At 39.9% G+C, this 25,394-nt stretch overlaps 2 protein-coding genes across 2 annotated transcripts; one reads left to right on the top strand and one right to left on the bottom strand.

Annotated features, from left to right (window-relative positions):
* Positions 1-4,175: 4,175 nt before the first annotated feature.
* LOC119905347 (cytosolic sulfotransferase 3-like) lies at positions 4,176-7,285 on the bottom strand. The gene is made up of 8 exons (XM_038722282.1): positions 7,124-7,285; positions 6,655-6,793; positions 6,415-6,543; positions 6,087-6,187; positions 5,013-5,139; positions 4,803-4,900; positions 4,522-4,696; positions 4,176-4,442 (listed from the first exon to the last, which is right to left on the bottom strand). Exons 1-8 carry the CDS (start codon positions 7,142-7,144, stop codon positions 4,330-4,332), a joined length of 903 nt encoding a protein of 300 aa, XP_038578210.1. The 5' UTR covers positions 7,145-7,285; the 3' UTR covers positions 4,176-4,329.
* A 945-nt stretch (positions 7,286-8,230) lies between these two features.
* Positions 8,231-25,212, top strand: wdr46 (WD repeat domain 46). The gene is made up of 16 exons (XM_038722278.1): positions 8,231-8,349; positions 9,475-9,531; positions 10,404-10,552; positions 10,829-11,002; positions 13,840-13,920; positions 14,015-14,127; positions 14,235-14,322; positions 14,873-14,934; positions 15,545-15,649; positions 15,775-15,925; positions 16,793-17,028; positions 22,374-22,527; positions 23,762-23,909; positions 24,151-24,341; positions 24,418-24,531; positions 24,629-25,212. The coding sequence occupies exons 3-16, from the start codon at positions 10,496-10,498 to the stop codon at positions 24,746-24,748; spliced, it is 1,794 nt and encodes a 597-aa protein (XP_038578206.1). The 5' UTR covers positions 8,231-8,349; positions 9,475-9,531; positions 10,404-10,495; the 3' UTR covers positions 24,749-25,212.
* The last annotated feature ends 182 nt before the right edge of the window (positions 25,213-25,394 follow it).

The raw sequence follows: 25,394 nt of genomic DNA, 5'->3' as shown, positions 1-25,394 counted from the left end.
TAGTGTTCCTGGTTGTTGTAATGTCGTTATGGTCGTTAGGACTACCGGAGGCCAAGACTGAACAACCATCGTTGGTATCTTTACCTGAAGCCAATAGGTTACGTTTGTTAAGTTTCCTGGGAAGTGATGAAAGGACAGCATTGTAAGTGGGGGATAAGTGGTGGCGTAGACCCCCTCCCCTGTTCAATGACGACTTCTCAACCCGGGTGTAGATGGCTTCCTTGATACTTCTTTCAAACCATCCATCTTCTCAGTCTAAAATGTGCACCTGGTGGTCCTTAAACGAGTGTCCCCTGTCCTTCAGATGTAAGTAGACAGCAGAGTCTTGACCTGAGGAGTTGGCCCTTCTGTGTTGAGCTATGTGTTTGTGTAGTGGTTGTTTAGTCTCCCCAATATAGAGGTCTGTGCATTCCTCACTGCATTGGACCGCATACACTAGATTGCTTTTCTTGTGTTTTGGTGTGCGGTCTTTGGGGTGTACCAGTATCTGTCTTAGTGTGTTCTTGGGTTTAAAAAACACAGGGATGTTATGTTTGTTGAAAATCCTCCTGAGTTTCTCTGATACTCCAGACACGTATGGAATCACAATGTTGTTGCGTTTGACCTTCTTTTCCTCCTCCCCTGTAGTTTTGTTCTTCTTGGATCTTGTGGCTGTTTTCACAAAGGTCCATTTAGGGTATCCACAGGCTGTAAGTGCCCCCTTCAGGTGTTTCTGTTCCTTCTCTCTGGCTTGGGCGCTTGTTGGTATGTTTTCCGCTCTGTGGTGCAGTGTTCTCATGACCCCTAGCTTGTGCTCCAGTGGGTGGTGGGAATCAAAGAGTAGGTATTGGTCTGTGTGTGTGGGTTTTCTGTAAACACCAATCTGCAGGCTCCTGTCCTCTTCAATGTGTACAGCGCAGTGCAGGAAGGCCAAACTGTTGTTGTGGACATCTTCTTGTGTGAACTTGATGTTACTATCCACAGAGATGCTGTGTTCTGTGAAGGCTCGCACTTGGTGGCTTTTAATTCCTAACGACCATAGCGACTGTAACCAGGAACACTAATGAACCAGCGGTATCCACAATCCTGGCAAACGACCCCACTGAGGTTAAATAGCTGAGTTTCCCTACCAGTCAGTAGGCAGGGAGGGAGACAGGCAGGTTCAATCAGGTTAAGTTCAATAAATTTTTTAATAAAATACAGTGACTCAAAATATGCTCTACCTAACAGCTGAGCAGAACAGGTTGCTTTATATACATGAAGTAGGTGGATTTGACGGTATATGTACAGTATGCATTACATGGAGATTTGTAATTGAGCGGCAATATTTACATGTTAAAAAGGATTAGGTTGTTGCATAGGGGTTGTTCCTGACACTATGATGGGCTGTGGGTAGAAACTTTTCCTGTGTCTGGAAGTTTTGGTGTACAGTGCTCTGTAGCACCGACCAGTGGGGAATAGTTGAAACAGGTTGTGTCCTTGGTACGATGGATCGGCAGTGATTTTTCCTGCCTTTTTCCTGACTCTGGACATGTAAAAATCCTGAATGGTGGGCAGGTCTGCACAGATGATTCTTTCAGCAGTCCTAACTGTCCGTCGTAGTTTGTTCCTGTCCTCTTTGGTGGCAGATCCAAACCAGACAGTGATGGATGTACAACACTGAATGATAGCCGTGTAAAATTGGATCAGCAGCTCCTTAGGCAGTTTGACTTTTCTGAACTGGAACCAGAAGTACTGCCCAGCCTGGATGATTGTGACTATGTTGGACGCCCACTTTCGATCCTGGGAGATTGTGGATCCCAGAAATCTGAAGGTTTTTACAGCATGTGTCTATCACACATCACAATACAGCAAAACTTGGTCTTGTTGTGAGGCTCCTCCTGAAGTCCACTGTCATCTACAGTTTTGGGCCTATTAATCTCTAAATTGGTGTCTGACTGCAACTAATATTAATAGTAGAAATGATGTTAAACCCAACAAAGCGGTTTTACGACAAAACGTATCATCAATGATGTGTTTGAACTATATTATATTTTCTATAATATGTACTATATACTAAGTATATATAAGTATATATTGTGATGCCCTGTGGGGTCATGAGTGGGCGTGGTCTATCTCTCTCTCCCTTGTAACTGGAGCAGCCTGTCACCCTGTCTTTTCATTCTGCAGGAAGCTACTGTTGAGACCAGGTCAGACCTCCCTGTGGGCCGGCTCCCCGGTTTCCCCTTCAGCTTGATTTTCTTTGGTTTTGGATTATTGCTTTGTAGTATTTACCTTGTTTTCACCTACTACAACACCTTCACACATATATATTCATGTATCCATCATCCTGTGCACACTCTAGTGAAACCACAGACTACATACCTCATACTTTAATTATGTTAATCCGAAATAACTATTAATTTGGCTTATTTTCGTTAAATAAACATATGTTGTACGTTTACCATGGTGTGTCTCCCTTCTGTTGTGGCCTTCTGAGCCAGGTCATAACAATATATATATATATATATATATATATATATATATATATATATATATTATATAAGTGTTATCAGTCCAATCTTGATGATTATCGCTTTAATATTTGTTTAGGTTTTAATATAAGGAGATATGGTAAAATGCCTAAGGTAGGAGGGGTCATCTTGCCGGCTGTGTCCAGGCCATTAAAAGGCAACTCCACCGATATTACAAATCAACGTCTGTTTACAGGGCTTTGGAAGTATTACTGCACATGTGCAAAAAGTAGTGTAAGGCCATTTTTGGCTCCAAAGTAAACTGCGAGAATTGGGTAAGCATGGACATGGGAAGTGGGGGAGCTGAGGGGGTTTCAGCACCCCCTGAAATCAGGCATGATAAAAAAACTCATAATGACTTTATCCTTTTTTACTAGGACTTATATCTGTGGTATACTACTATTTGTGGTAGGAAAGAGGTTTGACTGTTTTTTATCCATTGTTTATCATGAATGTCTTATTCTATAAAAAAGAACAACCTCATTTCAAGGCAGGTCAGATCTATCACGTGACCACTTTGAGGTGTTCTAGGTAGTTTCGGCCCTGCCCACACACGGGTATTTATTACAACAGCATTTTCTCTGCGTTTTGGCTTTTCGTCCACACACAAACAGTGTTTGAGATCACTGAAAAAGAGCCTTTTTGAAAACACCTGCCAGGGTGAAGAAACTCTGTTTGCAGTGTTGTAAACGGGGTGAGATTTTGGCTTGTGATGTCAGAGTGCGTGCCGTTATCACGTTTATTTACATGGGGCGATATTTTGTGCAATGGTCGAAACAGTCCTCGTTCTAAGATTTGTGTTTTGCTAACTTTATATTTGCGTGTTATATTGAGGAATAACTACATCTAGAGTATACTTAATTTATCGAGCACTTTTTAAAATCCAAGTTACAAAGTGCTTTCACAAGGGCAAATATAAGACACACCCAAAAAAGATAAAACAAGAAACAAGATAAAAACAAGTACAACAGGGTGTGGGATTTGGTTATAGATCTAGAGGATATATTTAATAATGTTTAATCATACAGCACTACTACAGAGAAAGAGAGAGAGAGAGAGAGAGGTCGTATATCAACATAGTGGTTCATTTGATCATGAAGCCTGATGTAACTTTCTATAATTCTCAGATTTATTAATGAAGTGGTTGAACTCCACTGCAGAGACTTGATTCTCGATTACAATATTAACATAGCGTTAGTTCAGTGTTCCTATTATCAAATTAAATGTCTAATGCTTATTTAATACCTATCTAATTAGTGGAGGGAGTTTCCAAGGCCCTTTCATTGCCATTTCCCATTGCCCACCAGATTCCCTTGGACTTTCTCTCCTTTTCACGTCACCTGTCTGCCCCACCCATTTACACACCTGTTCACCTGCTTCTCCAATCAGCCCTGCAGTTACCAGGAGCAGGTTTAAACTGAAAACAATTTGCACCGTTTTGCTACAGTTTCCGGGTTGAGCGACATGTTTCCTCAAAGCGGTGTGCAACAGACTTGTATATAAATGTGTATAGAAACACTTATTTTATGTATGTAGGTACATACATGTAGCTTTATATTCATTGGTAATATACTTAAGTGCTTCTTTTATATGGTTTGTTCTATTTTGTTGTTTATTTTCTATTCTACTTAAATATTGTAATTCCTGATTTGTAAAATGTCTCACATACAGAAGAAAAGAATGTGAATGAGCTATTATTGTTTAATTGCAGATCTAAAAAATATGAAAAACACTTCTGCTGTCACATGCAACTTAATACATTAGGTGCAATTGTTTTACAGAAATGCCACATGTCTAGGCAATCATATACCCATCTCCACATAGCCATGTCCAGTGTTCAAATTTCAGTGCGGAACTGAAGTGTGGGGTCCTTCATCTTCTTCTTGTAGTCTTCATCAAACTGTTCACTCTGCGCCACAGTGAAATGGTTCTTCCAGTCACCAACCTTCCCTGTAGAACCACACAAAAATTTCTTTGGATATCTTTTTTCTTTCTTGTCACGCATTTTATTATTTATTTATCTGGTTACCTTTCCTCATAAAAGGAGAAATTTTGAAATCCATAACTGGGAGCGTAGAATAGTTGGTCATGTCGTCCTTTTTCATATTATCAAACTGCACTCTGTCTGTAATTCTTTGCTTCTCCTCAGCTGTAGGAGACAAACCGAGAAAGTGGCAGAGTTTGTCTATTTCCCGACCAGTATCCTGGGAACACAACAGCCAGATATCATTGTTACATCATTACCAACTAGAGGAGAACTTTGGAAAAGTAACCTGAATGGGAAGATACCCACAAAAACAAATACAATACCTCAGTCAGATCTTCGTAGAACATGTAATGGATTTTTGAATAAGTCTGTTTCTTCTTCCACCAGCCGTTCACATGGTCATACCAGGGTCCATACACAACTGAAGCCACAGAACAATGCATGTAAGCACTTCAGTAGCGTTCAGTAAAAATTGGTGCAGCTCTGTACCAACAAAAAAACCCTACTCTGTTGTTGCAGTTTTTCATACATACTCTTTCCCTCCATGAATTTGTGGATGTAGCTGTTCCAGTCTCCAGGCTCTGGCTGGACCATGTTCATGCGTTCAAAGTGAAAATAAGACACCATGTTGTCTTTGGCATTGCGGGCCACGTAGATCATCTACAAAAGAAGAAAACACTTTTATCTGACAATACATGAGACATAATACATTTCTACACACCTAAGCGTTTGTTGTGGTAACTGGAAATAGATATGCCTCATATTCTGCTGCTTCTGTTTGTCATCATTCAGCTTTTAAATAAAATATCTAGGGCTGGACACGTTAAGCATTATTCTTGCATGACTGTCATCTATCCCTGGCTCAGCTTCCCATGTACTGGACCCTGACTCTGCTTGTACTGATTGTACAGCTACATATGTATGAGAAGAGCATCAGTAATAAATATAACTAATGATAATCCGTTTTCTAATTCTTTCTATGGATAATTGCCTACCCAGTCCTGCACACTGGCCCTGTACCTGTCATTGTTTCTGGTTCCATTATCCTTCTCCTCCTGCTTCTCCTGCTGCTTCTCTACATCATCCTTTTCCAACAGCTCCTCCTCTTCCTTCAACTGTTGTTTGTAATATGGGGCGGCTGTGGCTCATGCGGTAGAGCGGGTTGGCCGTTAATCAGAAGGTCAGCGGTTCAATCGTGTCCGCTCACGACTATATTCGAGGCTTAATGCTTGCTTACGCTGGATGCCATAATGAAGTGGATAGCTACACACGCTGATTAGTATTGGGGAAGATGTCAGTCTTAGGAATGTTCTTAAAATCACAACGTAGTCACTTGGCCCTGCGGCGTTGCTCTTTGCTCTGGTGATCAGACAGGGAGGCAGTGCTCCGCATGTTAAAAGTACACAATACACTAGTTTAGAATGAATTATTTAATTTTGTGCATAACTATGCGATTAATCGCAGAAAAACTTGCGATTAATTGTGATTAAAATTTTGATCACCCAGCACTAGAAATATCCTTAATGCTGCTGAAGTTACTCTGTCCTCTGTTTCAGCATCATGTGATCATATGTTGATGTAATTTAAATAACATGCAAACTACTGACCCTGCAGTTTTGCTCCCAAAAGGACTGTGGCACAAACTGGACTGGAAAATGAGTTTTAATGAGGCGAGGAGAGGTGGGGAGCTTGTCCGCCAGATCTTTTCCTATATGAAGAAGTAAAAATAAAACCTAGTTTCTTGACTGCTGAAGTTTGGTAAACACTTGTTAGAAACACAACACACAATACTAATGAAGATGTTTCAGATACATTGCTAAAGTTTACCAAATAAGTTTAACTTTAAGCAAAAACTAGAAAATCTAGAAAAAGATTAGGTGTTTGTATGATTTGTGTATGTGAAAAATGGTGAGTATGTTTAACCGTCTAATCAACCTGAATCCAAAGATGGGATGGTGAGCTCCAAGAAGGGCACTCTCTCATAGATTGGCATGGATGTCTGACGCTCTGGGGATGTCTGACCAAAATACAGCAGATCAAGGATGTAAGAGACCCAGGTGGTTCCTAAAAGGTAGATGGAGGAAAATTAAAAAGACTGATTTAATCCAAACCCCTCACCTTGATACACACGTTTATTCCACAGCTACAGTAGAAAGTCCATGTTTGCGGGCTGACCTGCTTTGGGGTATGTTGCAATAAGTATATCATCTGGCCTGGCCTGAAAGTTTTGAACGTTCGCCCAGTTGTCTGTGAAATAGTGGACCATTGAGACTCCCTGGAAATCAATCATTTCTGGTCGAGAAGGTAAATTCATCTACAAAAAGGGGGAAAAAAGAAAAAGGAAGATAATTAAAACGTATAAACACATGACCATTGTGTGACACGGTTCAGTAACTTCACTATCAGTTGCAGACAGTGAAGTCAGATTGATCTAAACTTCTACAAAAAGGACAATAGTGTGCTCAAAGATTAAGTATATATTGTTCAAATAGATATAAAGGCTTTTGCATACATTTTTAATACTTTAGTCTACATATACGTTCTTATCCACTCTGCATAACATGTTTAACAAGTTATGAGTCCTACTTAAAGGAAAAACAACTCTTTGAAGACGAGCTGCAGTGATTCATTAATTTAGACTAACCTTGTCCACATCAACTGACATGCTGATCACTGCTGGTTTCTCTGCTGTATTTCTGACACTCTTCTCTTCTCCTGCTGTTGTTTCTGTTCCCAGACAATCCAACTATTCGCCTTCCTCTTTGTTCCCATTACATAACAGGGTTTCGGTTGTAATTCAGTCCTAGATATGAATAAAAGTTCCGGCTCCTCCCTCTCCCTACAGATTTTCATGCTGATTTCCGTAAAGGCTTTAACCCTTCATTGCCCTGTTTTCAGACTGTGACATGTTGTACATTGTGCAATAATATGCACAGGAAAGATGCATTGATATGTCCCAAATAATCCTGACAAACAAGTCTTCCTACTTCCCTTGTTATTTTTAACTGTTACATAGGGGAAACAGTATTTGTTCTGGAACATACTGTGTGCATATTTAAACAATGTTAATCACTTGGGAATTTGTCTTTCTCATTTAAAGTGCCAATGAGGTTATACCACATGGGAAGAAGAACATGTGAAGTTGTTTTTGTTCTCGCAGTGTTTTTCTTGGAGCTACAGCTCTTTTCTGGCAAATTAAAGAAAAGTATGTCCGGGGTACTCCCCTTTCCCCCGTGTTTTATAAGAGTACCTGCCCATTTTCAAAAATTCTTCTCAGTAAGTCTTAGGAGGAAATGAAAACAAAATCCTCACATGAGCACAGTTCTTCTCAGTGAGCACTTAAACCCAAGAGCAATGTGCTGCTGTGGATATGTTTCAGCCTTTCAGGGACGCTTCCATGTTGTGTGTCATGCGACATTTAAAGGAAACTAATCAAATTCGATGTCTGGCATACAAAGTGATCAGGGCGTGATAGAAAACAATTTGACGCAGTGTGTTAGGGGGAGGAACCTTCTTCCAAAACATGTCAACTTTGCTTTTTCATATTAAAATATTCTCCACTACATTTCAACAGAGATTGAAGAAAAGGTGGCAAAAGCAAAGGGGGAAGGAGAGAAAAGGACGTTGGTTTTACAAAATTGAGTCACCATTTCATTGCCAATAGAATTCTAAGAAGAAAATCTAAAACTGGATGTTACGTAGTTAGATGTGTCGTAATAAAGCCATAAAGGCCAGGAATAAAGCATTTAGAGAACTCAAGAAACTTCACTCTCAGGATGCATTGATCCAGAGAGCCCAAGCAATAGTAAGGAGGACAATAAGAATACAAAAACGAACATTTTGGAGGCAGTATTGTAGCACTATTGGAAGGTAAGTACAGCTGTCCGATGTGTGGGGCATGATTAGAAGAATGGGGGGGATTAGAAGAAATTATAGAGAGATACCAGTGTTGAACACCAAGGACAAAATGGCTGTCAATAATTTAGAAAAGGCGGAACTTCTGGCACAAACATTTGAAAGGGTTCATAGTTCATGTAATCTCACAGATGAAGCTGGGCAGTGTAGAGATAAAATCCTGATGGAGAATCCCAAAATAATAGAGAAAAGGGAGGTGTTAGATCCGTTAGATCTACTATGTTTGAGCTAAGAAGAGCAATTACGAGTGCTCGTCAGACCACTCCAGGGAAAGATAGTGTATGTTATGTATTGTTGGCACACATGACACGGTGTTGGGATTGTTTAATAAAGTCTGGGATATTGGCAAACTTCCTTTAGCTTGGAAACAAGCAATAATAGTGCCCATTCCAAAACCAGGAAAAGATCAGTCAGACCCTTCTAGTTACAGACCTATTGCATTACCTTCACATTTATACAAAATTATGGAACGAATGGTCACTGAGCGGTTAACATATTTCCTAGAGATTAAAGAGTGAGAGAGCATTTTGTAGAGAGCAGCTCTACAAAATATATACTGGGCACTCATGAGATCTGTTTTTGACTATGGATGTGTAGCGTACATGTCAGCAGCAGAATCAAACCTTAAGAAGTTGGATGTATTACAAGCTCAGGCCTTGAGAATTTGCAGTGGATGATTCAGAACATCTCCGGTATCAGCAATGCAGGTGGAAATGGGAGAAATGCTGTTGAGAATCAGACAAGTAACGTTAATGCTGGCATACTGGATTAATCTCCAGGGGCAATGTGATTCTCATCCTGCCAAGAGTCTTTTAATAGATTGCTGGGAACACAATGAGACAAATTTCACAAGTTTTGGGTGGATTGGTGATGCAAAGGCAGAAGTCATAGGATTAAGACAATTAGATTACAGCCCTATAGTGTCACTGTCTTCCATTCCTCCCTGGTAATTCCCAACACCAAGTGTAGACCTAAACATACAGCAGGAATTGAAGGATATGTCAAAGAAACTTCCAGAATGCAGCATAGTACAGAATTATTTTGATCTGCATTTTTCAGACTCTGTGTTTATATTCACAGATGGCGCCAAAGATCCTGATACAGGGCGTGCAGGTGCAGCAGTTTATATCCCAGCAAGTGAGTCATATATTAAGAAAAGAATATCAGATCATGTGTCAGTGTATACCACAGAACTGACTGCAATATTACTGGCCCTGTAGTGGATAGAAGAGAGTGAAACAAATAATACTGTTTTTGCATCTGATAGCTTGTCTGCACTTATGAGTATTAAATCTGGCAAATCATCAGTTAGATCCATATCATCAATGACATATTCCTTATATTGTACAGGATGGAGCTAAAGGTTTATCCACATGCTTCCTTTGGGTTCCATGTTGGTGTGGAGGGAAATGAGCAGGTGGATATTCTGGCCAAAGGAACACTCAAAATCAAACATGTAGACCTAAAAACCCCATTAACTAAAGATGAAGCAAAGACATTTATCAGGACCTATGCACAGTCAGTTTGGCAGGAGCATTGGGACCATAGTGAAACTGGATGGCATCTATATAATGTACTGACTAGAGACAGGTTGGTGCTGGGAGGATGGTGGGCTGGAAACCTAGGGAAGAAAATTTAATCACTCGTCTGAGAATAGGACAGACAGGTCTCAACCTTTCGTTATATAAAATAGGCAAGCAAATGTATATATTGTAACCAACCAGAAACACTTGAACATGTTCTCCTTCAGTGTAGGAGATACAATATCAATAGGGAACGCCTCTTTCAGTCATTAAGGAACATAATGTCTCATTCACAGGTCTCTTGGGGAAAACAGCATGCCAGATATATTGTCACACAAATATGTTTGTTCAAGAAACTGAGTTAGATAAAATAATTTACATTTTGTGGGGTGTTTTTTGCTTTCTGTTTGTTTGTGTTCTTGTTTTGGTTATTTATTTATTTATTTATTTTTTGTTTCCTGCTTAATCTCTCGTTCCACACTCCAGTCCAGTTGGTGGCGGTAATGCACCGTTAAACTGGTTTGCCAACCGCCATTAAACCCTAAAGAAGAAGAACGTGGAAAACGTACACAATAAAGATGGCGTCTTCCAGCGAGGCAACGGTGAATGATCCACACGTGGGGAAAAAGAAGAAGGTAACTACGAATAAGTCATAAGTAAGGGGACGTCAATGCAAACGTGTCAAACTTTTCATACCGTCAGCTAAGGCTGACTTTTGCCTTTCAGACTGACAGTAGCATTGGCTGGCCATTTGCTAGCATCAGGCAGCTAACGCAAGTAATTGTAGGAGGGGGGGCTGGAGGAGCTCGAGGAGCTCGAGGTGACCTGGGCACAAACAAATAGACTAAACTCTCTGTCCTCCCCTTAATGTCGCTGCTGCTAACTTGCCACCGTTTGCTCCCCTCTAACAGCCTCCAGCTCGTTACTGGCAGGAGCCAAAAGAGGAGGGGAACGATGAGAACAAAGTGGGGAAAGGAGGAGAACAGACTGAACAGGCTGTGCAGCAGAACAAGCAAAAGATACAGAAATCAAAGAAAAGAAAACAAGGAGGGGTTCAGAGCGATGGAAAGAGATTCATATCAGGGGTAAGAGAAACGAGAATGAAAGGCATTGTTTTGTGACTCAGCATCAAGTTGTCATTTAGACAGGTAGGTCTTCAGAATATCAGTGTTTTAAATACCAATAATACGAGCAATATTAAGATTGTAATTATAAGCAGTGGTGGGACGAGTACTGAACATGTTTACTCAAGTAAAAGTACAATTACTACCATAAAGTAAAACATTTCTTTCCAAGCCTGCTGAAGTACAGGACATGGAAAAAATTGTTGGTACCCTTTTGTAAAAGAAAGGAAAAACCCTCAATGGTCCCTGAAATAACTGACAAAAGTAATCATAAATAAACATTTACTGAAAATTAACTAATGAAAGTCAGATATTGCTTAAAAAAAACAAAAAAAAAACAAATGAAACTGGCCTGGACAAAAATGATGGTATCCCTAGAAAAGATTGGAATTAATTCGACCATAGGGACATGTTAAACTAAGGTGTTTAACATGCATCACAAGTGCCTTCAAACTTGTAATCAGTGAGTGTGCATATTTAAAGGGTGAAAAGTAGTCTCTGAGTTGTTTGGTATCATGGGTGTACGACATAGACATCAGAAAACTAAGGAGAGAGCTGTCAGGAGATAACAAAGATAATTATTGACAAGCATGTTAAAGGTAAAGGCTATAAGATCATCTCCAAGCAGCTTGATGTTCATGTGACTACAGTTGCGCACATTATTCAGAAGTATAAGCTCCACGGGACTGTAGCCAACCTCCCTGGATGTGGAGGAAAATTGATGACAAATTGAAGAGATGGATAATACGAATGGTAACCAAAGAGCCCAGAACAACTTCCACAGACATTAGAGGTGAACTCCAAGGTCAAGACACGTCGGTGTCAGATCTCCCTGCCCGTTGCTGTTTGAGCCAAAGTGGACTTAATGGAAGGCGACCAAGGAGGACATCAAATCATAAAAAAAAGTATATTGACAAGCCACGAACATGTATTTTTCTCTCCCCTAAGGAATGTACTTGCTGATAATCTCTAATTTAGATGTTTCCGTTCAATATAGTTATTTTACTAATTATAGTTTTTCTTTATCTACGTGAAGGTATCAATAAGATAACTTTAAAATACCATACTTGCTGTAGCTCCCTAGCCTACCATTGTTGCCTGTAGAGCTTGCTGTGATATGAAGGGCTCTGCATATATGGTTTGCCTTCTCCAATAGCACAGGCACCCAATACAATACAACCATTCCTAAAAGATAAGCTACATTGTAAAGCTATGAAGATAAGCTTTACAATGCAAAGAATTACTGTGGCAATAACACGGGAGCAGCCTGTTGTTGAATGAAGTAGTACAAGTCTACACGTAGTGGGAGACCTGAATAGGAATTAGTTATGGGTACTATGACACAGATTTCCCCAGGTCATGATAGGGTCAACTGCTTTGCTAAAGTAAGCCAATGGTGACAGCCAGGGACTCTCCAACTCTCTAGATCAGACGCTGTTTCTCGTTTCATTTGTTAGGTAACCCAAGGTCAAGCTTATCTTTATTTTGTTTTAGAACAGACAGACTGAGTGGCTCTATGTAGAAAGTGCTGCGTGTGGCATGAAGAAATAAGCAAATTTCCATCCAAAGAAAGCCATGCTCTACACAACAGAGACAAAATATGCCTTTAAAGGATTATTTTGGTATTTTTAAACATATGCCTATTTTCACATATTATGGTGTCAAAATGACTAGTAGTAGTAGTAGTAGTAGTAGTAGGTAAAAAAAAAAAAATTGTAGTCTGTGCTGCAGTGGCTGCAACATTCATTACCCCCATCAAAATTACATCCACAGAAAGTGATTCTTTTTGCAGGCTCAGACCAGGTGTCTGACAACATGGTGGAAAGTATCATTATGAGTGACTCCAAGTGAAGCCCTTTGTTTTTAACAAGTCTCGCTTAAGGACAATAACAGACAGGTTGTATTGAAGGTATCGATGGCAAATGTAGATAAGATAAAAGTGCGTTTCTGGCCCCATAAAATTGAGTAAAAGTATAGTTTTAAAAAGGAACATGCAATTTAAGTTCCTAAAACTTAATTATTAATTTGTGTTACTTGTGATGAGTTACTACCTATCCCTGATTATATGTATGTTTACTCTGAAAGAAGTGTGTTTTAAGGCGTAACAATTTATGGTTGGTTGGTTGAACAGGCCATACAAGTAAAAAATCATTGTATTCAACACTGCCTGACAGTATAACATATACAATACGGTTACCCCGTTCCATCAATTGGATATAGTTTTGATGGTTTGTGGATCATTTTAGACACATTTCTCCAAAGTCCATCGTGACATATTTAGCATCTTTTGGAATGGTTAAGGGTTTTTTTAAATAGTGAGTGATGCCTATTTGGCATAAAATTCAGCTCAGTTATATTTGTAACTGTGGAACAAAACAATGGAGTTTTTCCTATTTGACAAATACACCCATGTTGAGTCAAGAGTGCTGTACTAAGTGTTTCAGTGCAGAAGAATCTAATGTACAAAGTACAAGGTAGAATTTTTCTAATGGTTTTATAACACAGGGTTGTATAACAAGATGAAGTTATAGTTCCCTCTTATACTCCTCCACTAGATGACTGGAAAATTTAGAAGTCATAAAAATCAAACTGTTTTACATGGTGCAGTGCTGAGGATGAATTTAGGAGTCTCACAGCCTGGGGAATGTTTAAGCAATATTGCAATGCCCCAGATGATTAAAAACAATATACATTTTCCTGCTCCAGAATTAATATTATATCAATATATCTCCCAGTTCTCTGTTAACATACTTAATTTAGTGTTTAACAAAGTAAATCCAGTATATGATTTCCCTCAGAAATCAGACCCTTTCCCTGGGCCCGCTCCTATTCCAAAAGATAGAATGCAGAAGTTCAAGAGGAAAGACAAAATTAAAAAGGTAAGCACCTCAGTGTTTCTTCTTTTTTAACAGTTTCTAGTAAAGTGTTTGTCACTCGCCAACATCTCATTCCTTTTTATTCTTCTTGTCCCAGCCTCGCAGCCGGAATTATAAGCTAAGGGACATGGTAGCTCGCTCAGAAGAAGCTTCAGAAATGGCCCAGAAACAAGCAGCCCGGTTTGACCTTCTACTCCCAGAGGACGCAGGGTAATTTCTTATTAAAGTTTCAGGTTGCCTCGGTATCACTGAGATTAAGTGTTGGAAAAGGGCCAACTCTTAAAGCCTGGTTGTGTCACATTTCCCTCTAATCTCAGGTTTCTAGAAGGAGATGAAGATGAGGACACGTGTACAATCTCACAGGAAGATATTGCTGATGCTGTGGATATAACATCTGGGGCAAAGGTGGGACACTGACTGGACACTGGTGTACATGTGGAAATATTTCAAGTGCTTAGTTATTTTTAATTTTTTTTTAATTCCAACTCATTTACTTATTAATACATAATGTCTGAGGGATTAACTTTATTAGTAGAAAACAAGCAGAACACGGTGTTCATGACAAAAACATTAAGGCAAAGAAATCTCCTACCTAGACAAAAAAAAAAAACCCACACCCTGTATCTTTCACATAAAGATCCCAAAGTCCAGGCCATCCATCAGTAGCATGTCATCCCTTTTTTTTATTTTTTTTTTATTTATTATAACAAAGCCTCATTAGTCATTGACATGCCCTCGTTGACTCCCCCTTGGCACTTGCCCTTGGAGGAATCTCCACCATCATGACAAGATTCTGTCCAATTCTCTGGACATAAGCATACTGTGGCGACTGATGCTTGGAGTACATTTAAGTTGAATTTCAAGAGCAATTTTATATATAGGTTCCCAGGTCTTCTGTTGTTTGCCTTTATATTAACTTGTTTTTTTTCCCCCCTCTCTCCCACTTCCTCCTCAGTATTTTAATCTGAAACTGTCTCAGTTTGGACCATATCGAGTGGATTACAGCAAGACTGGACGGTCAGTGTCACACTCTGCATGCCCATCATACAATATGTCAAACCACGTATGGAGTGTTTGCCTTGGAGTTGCTTTCATTTGTTTCATGTTGACATCACTGAACGGTCATCTTGGTTAAATATTAATGGAAGATGACAGGCGCTTTTGACAGGCATGATGGTACGAGTTAGTTTAGCACAGCAATAAAAGAAAATGAACTCCATAGTTTTTATACCTGTATGAGTTGACACAGGCGTCCTGCCCTGTTAGCTTTGTTGCACCTGTTAAAGCGGGGCAGTTTACCCTGTTATCATTCTAATTGGCCCATAGCATAACATTAATGGGATTATAATAATATTAGTTACACCTGTGCAATTCCGAATGGTAGCAAACAGGTTATAATTAATTCAGGGTTGTGTTCGTGTTTACCTGGCATATATTAATTTTACTTTTAGCTCTACTGTGTTCTCCAGATGTTGCTGAGGGAAACTGCTTTTAATACTGTGGGTTTATTGCTTAAAGGGAGCCTTTCACATTATACATAATCATTTGAAGCTTTGTTGATACAGAAATATTTATTTCAATGTTTGAGCTGTATGTGTGTAGTTAATGATGAATCTCCTCACTTTAGGCACCTGCTGCTTGGTGGGAGGAGAGGCCACGTTGCTTGTATAGACTGGCAGTCCAAAGAGCTGATGTGTGAGATAAACGTGATGGAGTCTGTCAACGATGTCAAGTAAGTCATTCAACTGTGCGGCACCACATAAAGCACGCCCCTTTGGATATTGTAATCGTGCCTCGCCTACCAGCAGCTGTGAACGCCTTCTCTGTAAATAAACACCAATTTCTGCCTTTACTTAGGTGGCTCCATAGTGAGGCCATGTATGCAGTGGCTCAGAAGAAGTGGCTGCATATCTATGACTCCAATGGAATAGAGCTCCACTGCATCCGCAAATTCAATGACGTTCTCCGTATGCAGTTCCTCCCCCACCACTTTTTGCTAGCCACAGCGGTAGGTTTATTGTAAATTTTTATAGGTTTTGTCATCTCATTATCATTCAAATCTCATTCAGATCTTTTTCAAGAGAGACCTGGCCAAAAGGGCAGCATTGGAACATTGTTACAATAATGACAATAAATACAAACAACCAGGCTAAAACAGCGTATCAAACACTAAGAGACCACAAACAGTATACCGTTACGATGCACAAGCACATATTGAGTTTCCAAAACTATGTAGACAAGTTTTCAAAGTATTTTTAAGCCTATCCTATTACTTATAAGCAAATTGGCACAGTTCTTAAAAGTATCCCACAGCAGCTATTAACAGTTCCTGTTTGCAATATGTCTATAGAGATACAGGCAACTGTCACTGGGTCACTGATACTGAATAAAACTTAAAAATGTCATGATTCTCACAAGTTATAAGGAGCTATAAGCTATATTGGAGTTATAAGGAGCAAGTTTTTCTATGATTCCTAAGCAGATTTATGAGACGTGTCTTCTCAATGTACGCTGGAGATAATGCTTTCCTCTGGAAGACAAATTAAACTTTTATCGTGTGTGTGCGTTCAGATTTGAGTTATAATTCTGAAAAGGAGTAAACCATTTGAACACATTGCGGGAATTGGAAGTCTAAGTGTCTTAATTGCCTTCATGAGCTGTGTGTGTTGATAATCAGGACAAACCACTATAACTAACCTACCTCACGGCTCTCCCTCTGTGCCTCACATTTTGAAAACTTGATAAAGTAAAATTAATAAAATTTTTAAAAGCAAACACATTGACAAAGAGCGCTCTGTTCCAGATCATTTAAAACTTGAATTCACCAACAGTAATCAGCACTGACTAACCTAACTATTCTCCCCCTTGTCTTCAGAGTGCTACAAGTTTCCTTCAGTACCTGGATGTGTCTGTGGGAAAGGAGGTGGCTGCCATCTGCACCAAGACTGGCCGGCTAGACGTGATGTGCCAAAACCCTCACAATGCCATCATCCACCTGGGCCACCACAACGGCACGGTCACCCTCTGGTCGCCCAACCAGAAAGAAGCCCTCGTCAAGATGCTCTGTCACCAGGGCGGCGTGCGCTCTGTCACTGTAGACAAGACGGGCACGTGAGTCACCTTTACAACTTTGCACTTCTTAGGACAACATAGTATTATTTTGTTGTTGTTGTTGTTATCAGTGTTGCGCAAGTTCACGCTTAACAAAAGCTGGCTCAAAGTTCAGTTCACACAGATTAAAACTAGTTCACTTTTTTAATTTTTAATTTTTTTCCGAGGCTCAACATTAAACTTTTTTGCAACTGGCCCCACTGGGCCAATGGGTTTGAAACTTATTGGCCCCAAGACAATTTTACTGTCCCTCCCTCCAAAAGTTATTTATCAGTGTTACAACAAAACTTAGACTTATAAGTTATGTTATACTCTTCATATGCTTAATCGTTTATTAAATACATCCTCAGTATAAATTTTTTTTCTATTACAGTTAAAATTATAAAAAATAAAAAGTTAAAAAAACTATTTATTTTTAAATCAAAACATACTAACAGACTCAAACATGATGCGCTCTCTCTCCTGCTGACAGCCATTTAATAAAAAACTTTACACAGAGAAGCGGATACAAGTCGCCTCTATCCTGATTGACAGGTCGCCATGGTAGCGACATGTCAATCACAAGGTAGTCCAACCCTAAAGCATACGCGGGTTTCTGGTCTATTTCCCCATAAATAGGACCATAATTTACTAAATGAACATCATGTTGTGTTGAAGAAGATTTGAAACTAGCAACTGAGACCATAAACGCATTATGAAAGTGTTAACTGAGGTAATAATTCAGATGAGAAGTAGGGTCATTTCACCGAATAATGAAAAGGTTCCAAAATGTGGTGGATGAGTGATCTTTCACTGAAAGGTAGAGTTTCTACTATCAAATACTGAGGGAATATCTAGATCTATGGATCCTTATCACTGGAAATGCCTACTAAAATATACAAAGAATTAGAATTGTATATTAGATCTTATTTAATTTCATTTAGAGGTACAAATGTCATTATTTAAGCAAAGATACCCTATGCAACAGAAAAAAAATGGAGGTCTGGAGGTTTTAAGTTTTGAAACCTGAAATAATACTTGTTATACCTAAATAAATGGCTAAGTTGATAAGAAAGACAACATTTATAACACCTTCCCTAATTAAGTAGTATTACATTTCTACTAAAATGTCGACTACAAAATCGATAAATTACCTGTGAAGTTATCAAACTTCTATCAAATGAAGCGCATAATTGCCGTCAATGTTCAGTTCAATAACACCAAAGTATGAATGACAGCGGACCAGACATGCGGGAGGGCATGAGACGGGATGCTCCAGTCTTGGGTTGACCTGACCACTGGTCGCTGCCACTAGGGGCGCTAAAGATAGTGGTCGCTGCCACACTGAGTAGTATGTAGCTGCATTACCGGAGGCTGCAGTTTCAGGACCGCAATCCTAGGACCGGAACTGCATTTCTAGGATCCTTACCACAACCATCACAGAGTGTGTGCCTAAACTTAAGTTATTGATTATATGCATGTCGACCGGTTAACTCTACAGCTGCAGACAGGGTTAACCTCCTTTGTCTTTCTGTGTGTGGTCCTAGAACTGCGGTCACAGGATTGCTGCGGTCCTGAAACTGCAGCCTCTGGTACTGCAGCTACATATATTGGCCACACTGGTCGGTGTGGTCACTGCCACTAGGGGCGCTAAAGACACTGGTCGCTGCCACACTGGTCGCTGCCACACTGGTCGCTGTCGTCGCTGCCACTAGGGACGCTAAAGATGGTGGTCGCTGCCACACTGACCACAGGTCGCAGTTTGTTATATCTACTGTAATGCATCTTTTCTTTGTTAAAAATACTCTATCGATTATGCCTATTCTTTTTGTTGCACTATATATTGCAGTTTATGTGGTTAACCTACAGTAATAAATCTATCTATTTGGTTCTTGCCTACAAGAAGGCCAGTGTTGTCACCTGTGAAGGAAAGAAAAAAGGAAGGAAAAACTTTTTCCCCCAAAGATGCATTATTACAGAGGTTCACCACTGCATGTTTAAATTAGTGCATAGTTTCTATTAAGAGAGATGAAATAAATATACATATGAAACCAGAGACAAAGAATGCGGTAAACTCTACCTCTCCATCACATAGAATACTTCTTCATGTTAATAATTAAAGGCACTGTGCACTATGCCACACATATACACTGCTCAAAAAAATAAAGGGAACACTTAAACAACACAATGTAACTCCAAGTCAATCACACTCCTGTGAAATCAAACTCTCCACTTAGGAAGCAACACTGATTGACAATCAATTTCACATGCTGTTGTGCAAATGGAATAGACAACAGGTGGAAATTATAGGCAATTAGCAAGACATCCACAATAAAGGAGTGGTTCTGCATGTGGTGACCACAGACCACTTCTCAGTTCCTATGCTTCCTGGCTGATGTTTTGGTCACTGTTGAATGCTGGCGGTGCTTTCACTCTAGTGGTAGCATGAGACGGAGTCTACAACCCAGTCAAGTGGCTCATATAGTGCAGCTCATCCAGGATGGCACATCAGTGCGAGCTGTGGCAAGAAAGTTTGCTGTGTCTGTCAGCGTAGTGTCCAGAGCATGGAGGCGCTACCAGGAGACAGGCCAGAACATCAGGAGACGTGGAGGAGGCTGTAGGAGGGCAAAAACCCAGCATCGGGACTCCAAATCCAGACCTCCATGTGTTGATAAATTTGATTTCCTTTGATGATTTTTGTGTGATTTTGTTGTCCGCACATTCAACTATGTAAAGAAAGGAGTATTTAATGAGATTATTTCATTCATTCAGATCTAGGATGTGTTATTTTAGTGTTCCCTTTATTTTTTTGAGCAGTATATAATATCCTAAAAGAAGAACTGATGTATAACAGTCCGGACATCAAAGAAAAACTAGAGATGAATTCCATTGTTTCAGATTAAAAGTGGAGGCTATCATGCAAAGAGGGACATGAAACAACGCTTATAGCCATACTTGGAGGGCATTTGGATTGGGGCTGGTTGATATGGACAAAAGTGAAGACCAGAGAGCTATCTATGGGAGAAAAGCAAGCTGTTGTCAAACTGAGAAAAGAAGGAAAATCGACCAGAGCCATTGGACAAACATTGGGCATAGCAAGCACAACAATTTGGAATGTCCTGGAAAAAGAAATAATCTACTGGTGTAACAAGAAACGGACGTCGAACGGTTGCAAAGGACTTCATCAGGGGGAAAAAGTTGAAGGTTTTAGACTGGCCAAGTCAATCACCTGACCTTAACCCAATAGAGCATGCATTTCACCTCCTTAAGAGGAGACTGAAGGGAGAAACACCCTGAAACAAATGAGAACTGAAAGAAGCTGCGGTAAAAGCCTGGAATAGCATCACAAATGAAGAATGCAACAGTTTGGTGATGTCGATGGGTCGCAGGCTTGAGGCATTTATGGCAAGCAAAGGTTATCATTAGTAGGCTATATTTAACAAATTATTATGATCTAGATAATTTGTTACTGTAGATAGGCTATAACCACATAAAAGTAGGCATAATCGATAATATATTTAACAAAGAATTATGATAAAGGTGTATTACAGTAGTCAGTGTGGCAGCGACCACTGACTTTAGCGCCCCTAGTGGCAGCGACTGTGGAGCCTCCCGTCTTATGCCCTCCCTCCCGCCTGGTTCCAATTTAAAAGATTAAGTCTTGTCTGCTGTCTTGTTCATACTTTGGTGTTATTGAACTGAACAGTAACGGCAATCATGCGCTTGAATAAAATACTATCTATATTTTATATTAATTTCCAGCCCAGTAGAGTTTGTTTATAAAAGTTTGATAACCTCACAGGTAATTTATCGATTTTGTAGTTGACATTTTAGTAGAAATGTAATACTACTTAATTACGGAAGGTAAGGTTCTTATCAATTTAGTTAGCCATTTACCTTTTGAAAGTATTAATTTAAGGTTTCAAAACTTAAAACCTCCAGACTTCCATTCCACTTATCTAATTCTTTGTATATTTTAGTAGGCATTTCCAGTGATAAGGATCCATAGATCTGGATATTCCCTCAGTATTAGATAGTAGAAACTCTACCATTCAGTGAAAGATCACTCATCCACCACATTTTGGAACCTTTTTCATTATTTGTTTAATCATAGGGCTGAAGTTTAGACTATTGCAGAGTTTTTCATTCTTATCACACCTAGGTATGTAACTGGGTTCTTCACTGGATACCATTAACTTCTAATAGTTCACATTCCTGAAGTGTTAGCCTAATAAACAGATTTGTTCGAGTCCATTCTTAAGCCTGAGACAGTAGAAAACTCCTCAACACATCTAAATGCTTTGATTCATTCCTCTCTATTAGACAAAAAAAATGTATCATCTGCCACTTGAGATAAAGTGGCTGTAAAGAGTAACATAGCTAGCTAGCTAGCTAGCTACCTAGCCAGTCAGCTAGCTGGCAGTATCAAAGTAAACAAGGGTCCTGGAAATGCGTTTCTGGTCCTAGGATTGCGATCCTGAAACTGCAGCCTCCGGTCCTGCAGCTACATACTACTCGTCGGTGTGGCAGCGACCACAATCTTTAGCGCCTCTAGTGGTAACTACCAGTGGTCGGTGTGGCCGCAACCAGACAATAGAATTGGCTACAACCCCTGATGCTTCTTTTTGCAGTGAATGGACTCTGCCCCTGCTGGCCGTTATAGAGAATGCAAGTTCCATCTGGATGGTTTCACTTTTCAGATTAGAAAATTAACATTTTGACGACCACTGGTCACATCACTACAACTCTTGATTCGCCAACGGTGCACGCCAAGAGCTGCAAAACACCAGCAGGATGTTGAGTTTCTAATGCGATTTTTTTTGTTTTGTTTTAGTTTTTTTAATACGAATGTTTTTGCATCGGGGGTGCTGCCTTACAATAGTCCCAGGAAAACCTTTTATAACGGTAATGTTTTGCTTGTAATGAGTAATGTAATAAATCCTTGTTGACAAAATAATTTCTTCTTCCTTTAACCCCCATCTCCTGGAGATAACAACATATTTTTATGGAGCAGTTATATACTTGGCTGTGCATTATACCATCATTTTATCATTTTATAATGGTCGAACCTTTTTTTTTTTGTTTTTTTTTAAATGACCACTAAGTCAAAAAACTGAGTCTACAGTGGATCACATGTTCCTATTAATGCAACTTTCTATTGTAAACGTGAATAGTACACGCTCTGCCCCGTAAAGGCAGAACAGTAGGTGGGTGACAAGTCAACAAGTGTGCAGCATAAATCTACAAATCATAAACTGCTTTATGGCCACATTGAGCAACTATTACATTTTCTGTTTTGAGCAATGAACTGCAGTGTCCTCAGGGTCCACCAGAGACCAATCTGTTATGGTCTCCTCTTTTGGCAGATACATGGTGACATCTGGCATGGATAAAAAGCTGATGGTATATGACATTAGATCCTTCAAGCCCCTCCAGTCCTACTTCCTCCCTGCTGGAGCTTCCTGTTTGTCACTGAGCCAGAGGGGGCTGCTGTCTGCAGCCACCGGGGATATTGTTCAGGTATTTATCACCTCCTCCTGCACTATTAATGATGTCTTGTCTTTTTTTTTTTTTAAATCCCTCCTTGTACTCTTGTAGATTGCTTTGTTTGCTTGCAGGTGCTGTAGCTGTTTTTTTTTGCTCTCTGCAGTTTTTTTTGTCCTCTGTTTTTTCTGTTTCCTGTTGCTCAATCCCCCACCCCTGTTCTCTTGCAGTTGCTGTTCTCTGTGGTGTCTTTTGAGTGATGTTTGTACAGCCGAAATAAAGAAAAAAATTCTCTATTGTCTAGCATGCTAAATTAGCCTCATCGTGTCATCATACTGGCAGCTTGTGTTTCATGGAATACGTGTCTTTTGTTTCTCACTGCTCTTTCCCTATATGATGATATCCCCACTGTCTTTTCAGTCTGGTGTACTACTCTTTAAGTAACACAATCTTCCAAGGTTCTTCAGTGAAAGGTCATGAATTAAAGAAAAAAAGTTGAAAGCTGAAAAGAGAAATGATCTAGCTTGCACAGTATGTGTTTTGATGTTCCTGATGTTCTGGCCTGTCTCCTGGTAGCGCCTCCATGCTCTGGACGCTACGCTGACAGACACAGCAAACTTTCTTGCCACAGCTCGCACTGATGTGCCATCCTGGATAGTGTTTCAGTTGGTGCTGTGGTTTTTTTTTTTTATGAGTGAACACAGCCGGATGGTTGCTATGAGCAGCAGAAAAGTTGTAACCACAGACGAATGCCACAGCACTGGTGACATGGCTACATGGTGAAACTTTGTTTTTGCGCGTCTGCAATTTCCTAACAATGTTTAAGGGAGGTTCCTGTAAAGAATTATGCAATTTGGAGAGACACAATTCTGAGACAGATAGTTAGTTGTGCTAAGTGTGAAAGCAGTTGTTGATTTCAAGATTCATTTAATTGTGACTAAATGTTCATTTATCTTTTATCTATTTATTATTAGAAACATTTAGCTGACATGCTTTGCAACTGAGCACTGTTTCTAATCTGTTTTCTATATCAGTACTACAAAATCAACATAGTCCTTCTCAGAAACTTCCTTTTGAATTTATAGTTACATCTCAGTTCCTTTTTATGGAAAACTATGGGCAACAAAATCATAGGTGAAACAAAAAGATCAATGTTTTTGCCACAGTAAGACATGATAGTGAGCCAGCATGCATACAGATACATAAGATACTACTTTACATATTTCACTCTCATATCATTATATCTGTCTGTGAAACTTTCTCTCTGCAGGTGTACAGGGACGTGTGGAGCACACCAGTGACTAAACCCTACATGGCTCACAGAGTTCAAAGAACAGTTTGGGGGCTGCACTTCTGTCCCTTTGAGGACGTTCTCGGGGTGGGACACGGAGACGGTTTCACCAGCATGCTCGTACCAGGTCCTACTCGATTTCACATTTTACCTACATATTTAAAGATAGCCTGAACAACAAGACTGCACTGAGTAAAACTGGGTCAAAATGAGCAGTTGAGAATGATTGGAGGAAACTGGTTCAGCTTGGTTTTCATGTGCATTTCCAGATGGGTAAAACAAGCTATACGAGCTGCCAATATGTAACTTAACCCTTAATAACCTGTGCATTAAAACTTTGGACCTTTGCCCTGTATTTACATTTACAGGTGCGGGAGAGCCCAACTTTGACGGTCTGGATGCAAATCCATACCGCAGTGCGAAGCAGAGGCAAGAGTGGGAGGTTAAAGCCCTGCTGGAGAAGATCCAGCCAGAGCTCATCAGCCTAGACCCCACCGAGCTGGGACAGGTTGACCTTGCCACCTTTGAGCAAAGGCATCAAGACAGAGTCGAAGCTCTGGTTAGTGTCTGGAAGTTTGATCATAATAGGTTTACTGTTCTCCTTCTTTTTCTAAAAGCATTTTTTGTCTTCCTAGGGCTTTGACCCACATGCCAAAGAAAGATTTACTCCCAAGTATAAGAAGAAGGGTCGTAGTTCTGCTGGGAATGTTGAACGGCGCAAGAAACAAGTGGCTCATGTGGACCAGAGGGTAAAATATCCAGAATATACGATAAAGATTGATGCAGTAGCTTTTCTGCTGTATATGCAGTGTTTGGCTCATGTCTCTTGACTTTTTTGCCCCACAGGAAGTAATCAGAAAAACTATGGGGGACAAAATGAAGATGGAAAAAGAGATCAAGGACAAAGAGAAGAAGGCGGCAGTGTTGTCTAGCCAGACATCTGCTCTGGATAGATTCAAAAAATAAAAAGGAGGACTCTTGTGCAGGCCACAACCCAGTGACATCCTGTAAGAATGACTGTTGAACTTCCCATAATATAAAGGAATCATTATTTTGGACACATCACTTCACTGTGGGAACAAAACACCAACTTGCAGAAATTCTGGATATAGTCAGCTAGTAAAGAGTCATTGATGGGGGACAGTTCATCTGTAATCAATGTTGAGTGCAGTCATTGGACAGTTCTATTTTAATGCCTGTGGCCTGAAGCACTTTGTCTACATGGGTGGGGAATGTGAAGTGCGTTGGCTGACACGAGTGTCACCCAGAATTTGCATCAAGTTGAGGGACTTTTATTCTCTCTACTGACAATATTTTTTCACTTGTGTTTGACATTGTCTAATGGAGTGCTGTGGTAGCTGAACTGTCTAAACATATGTCAAGATGTTTTTATATAAATATGTTCTGAAAATAAACAACATAATGCCAAACTTCTGATTTGCTGGAGATCACAACTGAATGTAAAATATGCTCACACGTTGTCAACTTTGGTTCACTTGTGAACAGAATGACTGTTTAAAGTTATCTTAGCACAACCTGCATTCCTCCCAAATTCATCAGACGCCATATTTGTGAGATGAGTCAACAATGAGTAAATTAGTAGGGCCATGTG

Source organism: Micropterus salmoides, unplaced genomic scaffold (genome assembly GCF_014851395.1).
Source record: "Micropterus salmoides isolate LMB-PRFRI ecotype aquatic unplaced genomic scaffold, ASM1485139v1 Ms_hic_scaffold_16, whole genome shotgun sequence".
In the NCBI taxonomy this organism is placed as follows: Eukaryota; Metazoa; Chordata; class Actinopteri; order Centrarchiformes; family Centrarchidae; genus Micropterus; species Micropterus salmoides.
This window is presented reverse-complemented; position numbering and strand designations above follow the sequence as displayed.

Bases quoted from the DNA above. Each gene is read 5' to 3' on its own strand.
- wdr46 (XM_038722278.1), top strand. From the start codon at position 10,496: ATGGCGTCTTCCAGCGAGGCAACGGTGAATGATCCACACGTGGGGAAA. The intron at 13,921-14,014 runs GTAAGCACCTCA...TTCTTGTCCCAG, and splicing joins GGAAAGACAAAATTAAAAAG to CCTCGCAGCCGGAATTATAA. The intron at 22,528-23,761 runs GTATTTATCACC...TTCTCTCTGCAG, and splicing joins CCACCGGGGATATTGTTCAG to GTGTACAGGGACGTGTGGAG.
- LOC119905347 (XM_038722282.1), bottom strand. From the start codon at position 7,144: ATGTCAGTTGATGTGGACAAG. The intron at 5,140-6,086 runs GTCAGTAGTTTG...CTTCTTTTGTAG, and splicing joins TTTGGGAGCAAAACTGCAGG to ATGATCTACGTGGCCCGCAA. The intron at 4,697-4,802 runs GTATTGTATTTG...TTGTGTTCCCAG, and splicing joins TCTACGAAGATCTGACTGAG to GATACTGGTCGGGAAATAGA.